This window comes from Aythya fuligula, chromosome 1 (genome assembly GCF_009819795.1).
Source record: "Aythya fuligula isolate bAytFul2 chromosome 1, bAytFul2.pri, whole genome shotgun sequence".
In the NCBI taxonomy this organism is placed as follows: Eukaryota; Metazoa; Chordata; class Aves; order Anseriformes; family Anatidae; genus Aythya; species Aythya fuligula.
In genome coordinates, this window is record NC_045559.1 from 44,295,945 (window position 1) to 44,307,621 (window position 11,677).

Sequence of the window (11,677 nt, forward strand, 5' to 3'; positions counted from 1 at the left end):
ATTACAACAAACGCAGAGTTTTGGAGCTCCGGGAGAGCTGGGCCCTCCTCCCCAGCCTGTCCATGTACCCCCCCACATTTTTGGCAGCCCTTGGGCCCCGTTTAACCTCTTTCCCCCAGCCATTTCCCCTCCTCTCTCCGCCCCGCTCCGCCCCGCCGCGGTCCGCGGCCGCTCCCTGCCGGCCGTGCTGCGCTGCGCTGCGGTGCACTGCGAGGGGAGCGGGCCGGGCCGGGCCGGGCGGTGTGGGCGACATGCTGGGCATGATCAAGAACTCCCTGCTGAGCACGGTGGAGACATGGCCCCACCGCGTGCTGAGGAGGGGGGAGAAGGTAGGGGGCGGCCCGGCTGGGTGGCGCGGGGGTCCCACGGGAAGGAAGGCAGCGCGGAGGGAGGCTGCCCCCCGCCGTCTGCCCCTTCGCCTTCCTTTTCCTCCTCCCCGGCTCCTGACCCTTCGCCTTCCCTCAGGAGCAGCTCAGCTACGAGGAGAGGGAGTGCGAAGGCGGGCAGTTCGCCGCCGTGGAGGTGGAGGGCAAGCCCTTCGACGAGGCTTCGAAGGAAGGGGTGCTGAAGCTCCTCAAGTACGTCGGAGGAAGCAACGACAAGGGTGAGAGGCCGTGCGGCGTGCTCAAGCAGGAATGTGCTGCCTTGCAGCCGGGATAGTGCAGGGACAGGCACACGTGGATCTGTCACGGCTCTCGGGGTGCACGGGAGCTGATGAAATCCAGGGTAACTGGGGCGCTTCGGTTGTGTGATCACGCCTGGAAAGCCTGCCCTTGTAGGCAGGGAAATAACTTTCATGACCTTGAATTTTTATTGTGTAGCCTGGTTATTTTTATTCATGAAAGGATAATGAACAATGAGCGTGCTTTTTAATGGTACTTCGCAGTGTTTTATAATGGTGCTTCCAGGTGATTGCCTCTAGTTCTCAACTTACTAAAGTATGTGCATCAATAATCATCCATAACAGGCTGAGAAGACCACAGAGTAGATCTGAGGCATCTCATACCCTTCTCAGACATGTGGTAGAGGGAGTTATATAGTCTACATGGGAATAGGAGGTGGATAGAGAAGAAAAGGGCGTTTACAGCCCTACAGTTTCAGAAAGGTGATCACTGTTGCTGTAGTTACCTTCTGCAGCATGGCACTGAGATGGGTATGGTATCAAAGTGTACAAATAAGTGAGAAAGATGTCATGATTTCAGTCCATTTTGTGCCTATCAAGAACTCCTTGCTGATCACAGTGGAGGTATGTCCCCACCAGAAAGCTATACGTTCATTACTGCTGAAAGGGCAGGGAAGAAAAATGTTCTTGCATGCCATGTACCTCTGGGAAGTAATGAGCAGAAAAGAGGTGTGCTGTTCCTGGACTTGGGGACAGTATGGACAGTCCTGTTGAAAGCCAGACAAGCTCTGAGTTTTGGGGCACTGGAACTTGTAGGACCTGTGGAAGCATTTGGAAGGGTTTGGGAGAAAGCTTCTATCACCCAGTGTTGGCTACAGCCAATACTAAGTATAGATGATAATGATTTAAATACTCGTGTATTTAAATACTCATATATAAATGTGCCACTGCACAAGAACTGTAGGTCCTGTTGTATTAGAGGTGATTTGTCAGAAGAGAGTGTGGCATGCACTATATAGTTGAGAGCCACAAAAACAAAACCAATCATGAAAAAAACATCCAGGAAATCACCTGGGGCCCTTACTTCCCAGGCTCCCTGTGGAGTCAGTATGAAGAGAGGTTTGGCTCAAGCAAAAGCCTGAAGGCTGTTCTGCATGCCTCAGAGTACCCCACTCTCTCAACTGGCTGCGCAAGGAGATCATGGTGAGGAGCCTTCCTAAAGCAAAATTAGCGTTTATGAATCCCCTGTTAATGCTTTGAGTTCCTGAGAACCTAGGCTTCTGTAGTAATTTGTGTGTGTCTCTTTCAGGGGTTGGAATGGGCATGACTGCTCCAGTCTCCATCACTGCCTTTCCTGCTGAAGATGGATCCTTACAGCAAAAAGTGAAGGTCTATCTGAGAATCCCAAACCAGTTTCAAGCCAGTCCTCCTTGTCCTAGCGATGAAAGCATTAAGATTGAAGAGAGACAAGCCTTGACCATTTATTCCACGTAAGGAACACATCCTGGGATTCCCAGTCCCATGTGCTCCAGTCTCTGGGGTGCTCTGAAGGACAGTGGTGTTTTTTATCAGGTGACTTGATGGACAGGGTGTGTGTGTGGTAGGAGATGGTGGAATCTTTCTAGACTGTGAAGGCAGGTGCTTTACGTCATTTCTTGTCATGATTCATGGTGCACAGATTTGGAATATTGATTTTTTTTAACTGGTAAAACAAGTGCAGGGGTTAGCCCTGAAAGGCTCTTTGTTTCACCTGAGGAGGTGAAGAGCCAGGGAGGGTGAATATGAAGGGACTGAGTCATTCCTAATCTCTGAAAACCATTGTTTTCCCCATTTTCTGGGATCAAGATGGTTCTTAGTCATCAAGGATGTCCCTTGGTGTGGTTCACATCAAATTATAGGAGTCAGCTGAAGCCCAAATGTCAGAACCCATCATGGAGACAAGTGGCCATTGCATTGCTTCAAATCACCTTTGAATGGCTTTGGCTATTGACTGACTTAAGCTGGACTCAAGCCAGCATCACAGCAGCGATAAACTCTTTACCCCATTTTTAACCCCTTGGATGTTCCCCTGCCTCTTTGCTTGAGCTATTTTGGCAGACTGAACTGTCCTGGGCTGCTGGTTCCTCCCATGCCTGTGACTGCTGCCTGGCCTTTGCAGTGGGTGTGGGCTGCTTCTGCAGCAACAGGCTGTTTTGTCTCAAACCTTGGCCCTAAAGCAGGGCTGCTAGGTGCAGGCTGATGTGGAAACCGTTTCTGTTTGTGGGAGATAAACATAAAACAGACCAATTCCAGCCCACCCCTTTAAAATAGCATTGTGGGCTGTAATTGCTAACGTTTCTGTTCCCCGCCTTCCTTTTTCTTTGGGCTAGCTTGAGTTTGGCTTCCCTTCGTGATCTTGCTTCCAGCAGACGGTTGTTCACACCCCAGTGAACATGGCTGTTGACAGCATTGGTGGAAGGACTGCGGGCTGAGCAGACTTGGAGATAACATTGCTCTCTGGGGAGCTGTTCCTCTGATATGGCATTCATTCAAAGGGCAGGGCCATTCTGATGACTGATATACATGGGTCCATTTGGGGTCTGTCAGTGGCTGTCAGTACCCTGGCTGTGTGACCTTTGAGACTATTGATCTGTTGCAGAAGCAGTGTGCTGGTTCTCAGAGAACGGTGCCTGCGCAAGTGCATGCTGGCGGGACCTGGATCAAAACGAGAGGCTAAATATATTGTAGCTGTGCATTGTTCTCCTTCTCTTTCGTGCTGTGCTATTCCAGTGCTGCTCAGCACTTCTCCATGTTTGGCTTCTTTGCAGGCAGTTTGGTGGCTATGCCAAAGAGGTGGACTATGTGAACTATGCTGCCAAGCTGAAGTCTGCGCTGGGAAGTGAAGCTACGTACCGCAAGGATTTCTACTTCTGCAATGGTTACGACCCCCCAATGAAGCCTTATGGACGACGCAATGAGGTCTGGTTTGTGAAAGAGTGAGCATCTGGATCCTGTTGGCACTGCCTTGCACTAATAGCCTCCCCATTCCACGTCCCTCTTCTCTTCAAAATAAATTAACAATTTGACAGAGGCAGAAAAACAGAATCCCCTCCCTCCATACCTGTGCATTGCCCTTTTAAGGACTAACCATTTTAGAAGAACACTGCATACCCCCCCTGATGATCGTGCTCCTTCCTTTGAGACTAAGTCCTCAACCACATGGACTCTCATGATCTCTCAGCAGCTTGCTTTTATCTCCCTCGTGCTCCCAGAGCTCAATGCTGAGACAGCTGAAGTACTTAATTACCAAGACTGGTGCCTGACAGGAGTCACGTCCAAGTGCTGGCAGACTATTAGTCTTACCTGAGGCAGGCAGGGGAACATGACGAGAGTGCATACAGGGACTTTTTTATCTTCTTGAGCTTGCTGCAGCTGTAAGATACTGCTTTTATCTGTGCCATTTGAAAGGCGGTGTAAAGGGACATGAGCATTGATACCAAAACAATGCAGTGAAAATAGGCATCCTTTACATTTTCTAGTGTGTGCAGGAAAGCAACATTTCTGTCATCTGACCAAGAAAAGTTATTTGAGGGAAAATACTGTTTTCAGCTGTCCCTTCTGTCTAAGGTGGGACATTTTGGGTTCTTTTTTGTCCTGATCTCAACCAGCAGCTAGACAATGTGACACAGAGACCCCAAGATGATTTCATCACCTTCCTATTACTTGTGTGTAATGTTTCTTTAAAGCTACCCTACACAAGGACCAAATTTGAAATGCAGATGGTAATCTAATTGAATTAGAAAAATGGAAACTGTGAAAAAAGTGGGTACCTATTATTTGTAATCTAAGGGTGCATCTGAAGAATGGTGAGCGTCTAGTGGAACTCCTGTGGGTGCAGATCTTTATAAAACCTCTCCTTAAATGTTGTGAGTTTCAGAAAGGCTTCTCTGAGCAGCTGTCTTTAAAGAAAGGACAGTCAGGTTCTTGAAAACTGGGATTTACACCAAATAATAAGTAGCCTTTCTGAAACTTCAAGTACAATAGTAAGGGTGGGTCTTGTTTTAGGAACACTGTCAGTGTTTAATTGGCAGGCATCAAACCAGCATTTTAGCTGTCAGCTCTCTGCCAGGCAGGAAGTAAAATGCCTATAATGGGGACACAGTCACACACACTGTGATACAGTGGGTACTTGTATAATTCCTTAACTCCACTAAAAGAGATGCACTCCTCTGATGCTAAAGTGCCTCAAAGTTCAGATGCTTTCTAAAAGCCATTTTCCTCCTAGAGCTGAAAGATTGTTCTGATGGAGTCCGGGGTTCTGACCAGTTGAGCTCTTCGACATGTGCCTTCTTTTTGAGAACAAATCTTAGCAGTAACAGGAGAAAACCTGAAGTTCTGATGTTTTTTTCTTTTCTCTTTTGCTGAGCCATATAGGAACTTTGCTGTGGACCTCACGACAGAGTTTCAGTTCCTTGTGTGCCAGAACTGTTAGTCAGGATGGGTAAAAGGCAGATGAGCAGTTAATTTAAAAAAATAAATATCAAAGGGAAAGCTCTTCACCATTCTTAGTGATTGCAGCACAGTGTAAGAGAAATCAAAAGGAAATCAAGGATGTGGCAGGTTATGAAGGCTCCTTAAAGGAGCAGAGGCTCTTCTAAGGCCATCCCCAATCCAAAAGGGACCTGTTCATGTCACATATTATTTTTACCTGCACAGGTAAGGAGTGGAGGGGTGTACTGCTGCTCAGGTTATGCATTCCTGAGTTGGTTTTGGAAGTCAGATATAGACTGACTGGATACAAATCTTTCTGGGTACTGACAATGAATGTACTGCAATGATCAAAATCCTGATTTTTTTTTTTAAATTCTCCTGTGAAATCTCAGATGTTAGGAAGACCAGTAATAAACCTGGTATGAACAGAGCTACGCATCTCAACAGCACAGTATGGAAGGAAGCTGTTTTTTTTCGTAACATGCATACACCTTCTGAACAGAGAGCAAGCACGTCTTACCCAATATGAGAGTAGCCAGGTCTGTAGGCTCTGCCTCTGCAGTCCTGCCCCTGGCCTTTTACATGCAGTAAACAGGGTAAAGTTCAACAAACAGTGTTCCTGATATCAAAAGCTTATGCAGACTGAATTGCCTTTTCTATACAAGCAAAGATGCCTGTGTTCTGACTGCATTTTTAGAGTTTTACATAAATATAATAATACTGTGAATTACAATTTTTGTGCTGATTATTGACTTTGTGAGCTCAGTGGGAGTTGTTGATTTGGAAGACTCTAGGTTGCCAGTTGGGGCTACTAATCATGTCACAGTATCTGTATGTAGTCATAACGCTTTTTCCAATAAATTTCTGCGTTGGGTATCTTGGTGTGGCCTTGCATTATCTGACTTACAAAGTGGGAGCTGATGGAGTAATCTCTTTTTTTTTTTTCTTTCCACTGGTTTCAGCCACTGAAAGGCTTTCACTGATTTATTTGTGTTAATGTAGAAACTTTGAGAACTCACCTGAGGAAAACTGTGTCTTCGCTTCTATGTTCCCAGGGCTGGGGTTCATAGTGTTCAGACAAATATTCATGACTCCGCTTTTCAATATGCACTTCTATTCAGAAATGTTAGACATACTGTCACATGAAAGTCCAGTCAGCTTTCAGTGATGGACAGCAGAGGAAACTTAAGGCAGAATACAGGATCAATGCAACTCTGTACTGATACTCCCTCTATAAATATTCCCCTGGTCTCTAGCACAGTGTGGCTCGGGGCATTTTGTTTCTGTGTGTAGTAGACCCAGATAGACTTTTTCCTGTGCTTTTGTGCAGTTACATTTTGGGCAAGCTTACTGTTGGTGGCATCCTTCCATCCTTTGGCAAGGAGCTCCTTGCATGTGGAAGGGCAGAAATCCTCTGGCTGAGGGTTTCCAGCAGGTTGGCTCTCTGCTCTGGGCAGCAAGGCCAGCCAGCCTTTGGATATGTCTCCATCACTGGGTGGATGCTCCATTGGTGTTAGAGGTGGTCTGGTAACCTCATTTTGCTGGGGCCAGGAGTGTAACCAAGCCAGAGGTACACTCTGGATTTTTGACTCAAGACCAACATGGATGTATGAGTACAGGGAGGGAGAAATCAGAAGGCTTGCTCCAGCGCTTCAGTGGAATGAGGGGTTGCTTGGTGCTGGAGGTGAGCACAGTGAGGGCCACAACTCTGCATGTGCCTTTCTCCTGCAACTATCAGCCAGGGGCAACCCTGCAGCAGCCGGTGCTGCTTCCTAAGGGATATGCAGGCAGGGGAGGTCATGCTGGGGTTTATCTTTGCTTGCTATAAACAGTAGAGATGGTGCTGATAATTAGCTGATAGCTGTAATGCTTCTCCTTGTCAGTGATGCCAGCGCTCAGCCCCATGCTCAAGAGTGCTCTCCTGCCCTCCCTCCCAAACGAGGGGTGGTAAATGGGGGCCTGGTGTGTGGGTGAGGTATGTGAGCAGAGCCCTGCATGGCATGGAGCAGTACTGTGAAGGCAATGGGGACAGCCACAGGTCAGGACAGCTGAGCATGGTCAGACTCAATCTCTCCTGAACCTCCAAAACATATATATCGATAAACATGTTTGTGTGTTTATGTGTGTAACTACATGGATTTGTTCACGTTCACCTATATCGGTCACGTACAAGTAGGGGCCTCCAGACCCAATGCTTGCAGCTATTAGTCAGCTTCTGCTGTCACAGAACTTGCCAATGCAAACACAGCCACAGGGCAAACATTTGCAGACCAAGGGTTTAAGTCTGCTAGGATCAGAGGTTTGTTAGCTTCAGAAAGATACTTTCTTTTGTAGGCACATGCCTAAATATATCTAACACTGCATTAAGAAGACGACAGCCTTGATAAAAGAGCTAATTGGTTAAGTTGTCCATATAAATCTGGGCAGGCTTACAATTCCCTAGCCACTTTCAGGGGACGGTTGATTTATGATGAATGGAGAAGTAACATCATTATTCCTCCATTTTCATCAATCACCATGGCAAAGGGTGCATGAGCAGCTATTGTGCTTGCGGTAGCAAATTTTCAGCTTTGCGAGGCTGCCCAAAGGCAACGGGACAAGGGAAGAAGATGGTGGCTCCTGGCTCGCATTATCCCTCTTGCTGTAATTACAATACTACCTCTTTTATAACAGCATTCTGAACAGTGGCTCTCTTCTCTGACAGCATTTCAGCCACACCGAGCTAAAAAAGAAATGCATCTCTTTTAACAGGACCATAAGGAGCTTTGGATGTATAACGTCTCTATAAAATTGCTTGGCAACTTGATTTATGGGAGCAGGATCAGTGATAAAAGTGACTTCTCTGACAGTAATGGATGAAACACTTCCAGTCTAGCTGCTCTGTCTCTGCTCGGTGCCTATGCCAGCAGCAGGCTGGTTTTGTCAGCTCATTCATAATCTCTCTGCTTTGCTCTGAGTTTTCTCTCTTGTTGCACAAGACAGGTTTTGGCCATGCTTTTTTCCTAGTCTTCTGTGAGAGCCGCTGCAAAATATGGGTCAGTGCAAATGCTGCTTGATTTCTAGCACAGCGTTTGTCTGAGTCCATGCCCAGGTGAGAGTTGGGTGCATGCTGTTCCCCTACCCCTCATTTCTGCCCACCCCTCAGTTTCTATGGGGAGAAACTTGAGTGAACGGGGTGGAAGGAGGCACACTCTTCTGAGGCTGAGTGCAGAGTCTGGCTGATAGGCTGGCTCTAGGTCCTGGGGTAGCTTCAGGCGTATCTTTCATGCTATCCAGATGTTTGGGTTCAGGAACCTGAGTTTTAGGTGGTGATTTTTCAAAAGTACAAATGGAAGTGGAACATCCCAGAAACAACATCTTGAATGATACCACTGGTATTTAAGTACTTCAGCATCCTTGAGGACTTAGATTCTCATGCATGTGGGTCAACTCAGTGGCATGCACCGAGCATGTGATTCAGGCCAGTGCCTGCTGTTTTACGTCCCCTGCAGCTTGGCCTGCAGTCTGGACTTAAAAATGCGGTGGCCCTTCTACTTCAGGATCCTATGAGCTGATGCAGCTGGACATCTTAGGCTGCAAACCCCTCACCAACCCCACTTACTCTGTGTGATCAAGACCCAAGAGTGAGAGGTACAGAAAAGCAGTTCCTTGGCCATGTGCTGCAGCGCCCTGACCTGCATCATGGCTCAGGTGTCACGGTGGTGTTGGGAGTGCAGTGTAGCACTGGCAGTGTGACCTGACACTGGGGCTGCCTGTGTTGGGGCACCAAAGCACAGTCCCACTCTACGTGGGCAGCTGTACCACCCTGTCTGTGTTGAACCTGGAAGCTCAGTGGGTTTGAGCCTCGTCCGTGCCTGGAGCACTGGGGGGGGGTTGCTTGGTCTGCGTGAGGTGCGTGGTGGGGAGGTGCCATCCATACATACTTCTGTTATTCCAAGGGAAAACAGAGAAACATTGCCATGGCAACTATTCTCTCTTGAGTATTTTTCCAGAGCTTTCCAAGCCACCAGTCTTTTTTTTTTTTTTTTTTTTTTTTTACTTTCTTTTTTAATATCCCTAATGTTTAATTTAAGGCCTTTCTTAATTGGTGTCTGAAGAACCAATTGCAGTGTCTTCTGCTATTAGACAAAGAGTTCAGTCACCTTCCCACACAACCGATGAAGTACAAGACTAACAGAATTAAATGTTGCTCTTGGTACGAGAGGAGAGGATCTGAAATTTGACATGCATCATACTCAAACAAATGAGACAAATGAAACCTTTTACCCAAAGCGAAGTACTGAAATAAAAGGTAGTGTACGGCGTGACAATTTTGGACACACATTTCTGCTGGCAGATCTTTCTAGCTGTTTAATCACTGACTGCAGAGTTTCTCAATTCTCTTTATGAGTCATCTTTGCAAGGGAACATCTTTCCAAATCATCATGTGCTGGCTCATTGAAATGTCTTCCATGAACTGTAGTATTATTTAGCAAGGGTACTCAAAAGAGGATGGCAGTTAGGATTAGTTACTGCACTGGTGTTTGTTTGGGGTAATTGAGTTCACGTAAATCAACATTTTTCATTCTCCATTACCTTGCTTTTGAAATTTGAAATTTTGAAAATGCTCTGGATGTTTTTCCTTTCCCTGGAAAGAAATGTTTGAAAATAATAATCCTGAAGGAAAAGTGGAAGCAGCTGCTTTCAAATTACTGAAAGCTGCAAGATGCAACCAGGCACACCAAGGAGGTGGGCAGCTGCCACCCACCAGAGGGTCTTCTTAAGACTGCAGCTGCTTGTCCTGGGCGATGCAGGAACGGGGAGGAATGGGGTCTCTCCAGACAGTCCTGGTGTGGAGGCAAACACAATCGCTTTCCAAAATCCTGCAATCAACAAATCCATTTATCATAAATAGCCAATGCACAGCCTACTGTTATGACAAACTCTTCTGGAACAAATCCAGCACCAGAATTACGACGAGCTAAAAATGATGTCTATTCCCATGGCTATAGACAGAGAGCTGCTACTCAGCAACAAATGTAACACCAAGTGCCGTAAAAATAGCCCCTCTGGAATTATTCAATGCTGGGGAGTTGTCATTTCAGAGGGGTAAAAATGGATCCATTTTGTCACAAAATATGCATAATATGTATTCACAGTCTTATAAATAGCGTTTATAAAATTATGTGTGTAATTTTATCTTAAATTGATGCTGAGCAAACAGACAAAACAATCAACAAGAACTTAGCCCACAACTTTTGTTCTAGGGAAAAATTTCAGTTGCTTGTAACACCTTAGATAACTTCAACAATTTTGTCTTAGAAATGCAGATGACAAAAGTGACCTTTCCTTCTCCCTGTCCCTTCTTTCTTTCTTTAGGACAGTTTTAGGAAAAAAAAAAAATCTTGGTGTCCCAGATTTTGCAAGTGGAGTCACAGATGTGATGGAAATTCAGTTGCTGAAATGGGTCTCTGAGCCAGAATTGGGGTCAGTAGCTGGGATATATCTTGGACTGGCTCTTAAAGAAGCATTTGGGATGTTGCTCTTTGGCTTCCTCTGTCATTGCTCTCCTTCCTGATCCAGGTCATTCGTCTTACTGCCCGTGCAGCACTGACATAGGGACACAGCACTGGTGCTGGTGGGTGAAGAAGGTGAGGAGAGGTACGAGTCTGACTCCTTGGAGGCTGCTCAGCATCTTTTCTTTCCAACTTGTTGGCTTTGCTGAAAGGCTGCAGATGCAAGTGTAGAGGCTTCCCTGCTGCCCTGCTGCTCCTGCCATCTATCTCAGAGCCCTGCTGAGGATCCTTCTTATCTCTAGGGGTGGTCACATCACATAGTGGCCAAAGCCATAGGGAGGAGAAGGAGTTGGGAGCGGGGAAGAAGACTTCCAGGGGAAAAAATACTGGAACACTGGAGCCATACTGCTTCATTCGTTCACTCTCTCATATCTGTATAGATATGAAAGATTTATCTACATGTATCATAAGCAGCTTGATGCCAGTATCTAAGTGGCGGTTTACTCTGGGAGAGAGAGCCACAGCTGTCACCAGTGGGACAACCTCTGCCAGTGGGGTTGGCATCAGTATTGCTGAGGAGCATCGGGCAGTTGTCCCCTGTTGGTAATCAATCACCTCTGCAGCCTTTTGGAGCCTGCAAGAAGCAGGAGGCACATACCTGCAGTCTCCCTCCTCCAGCTCCATGCCAGATGGCCATAGGGACCTTCAGGCCATAGGGGAGCTGCAGGGTGGGGAGCAGGATGCACACACTGGGAGTGTCACCCCCCCAGGACACTGTGCCTCAGAGTGGTGTTTGTGGTTGTGGCGTCTCCTGATACACTGCTCGAATGGGTGCAGTTATGCTGTGCTGACCAGGGGGGGATAGGGCAGTTTAAAAGCAAGTTGCAGTGACTGAGAGAGGAGAATAAAATGGGTCCCCAGAACAGTGCAACTGCACAAGATGGCAGCTTTGCTAAACTTGGAAATAATTTAAATTGTAATGCTTTTCTTTAGAAATCACCATTAAAAAGCACTTCTAATGAAATGTGATGTTTTTCTTTGAAAAAAAAATAATAAAATCTTAGAATTCTACATTAAAAAAAAAAAAAAA

General features: G+C 46.5%; 1 protein-coding gene across 1 annotated transcript; it reads left to right on the forward strand.

Moving 5' to 3' along the window:
• Nucleotides 1-230: 230 nt before the first annotated feature.
• On the forward strand, nucleotides 231-5,968 carry HEBP1 (heme binding protein 1). Its single transcript, XM_032207966.1, has 4 exons — nucleotides 231-329; nucleotides 466-604; nucleotides 1,932-2,112; nucleotides 3,430-5,968. Exons 1-4 carry the CDS (start codon nucleotides 252-254, stop codon nucleotides 3,599-3,601), a joined length of 570 nt encoding a protein of 189 aa, XP_032063857.1. The 5' UTR covers nucleotides 231-251; the 3' UTR covers nucleotides 3,602-5,968.
• Nucleotides 5,969-11,677: the final 5,709 nt, after the last annotated feature.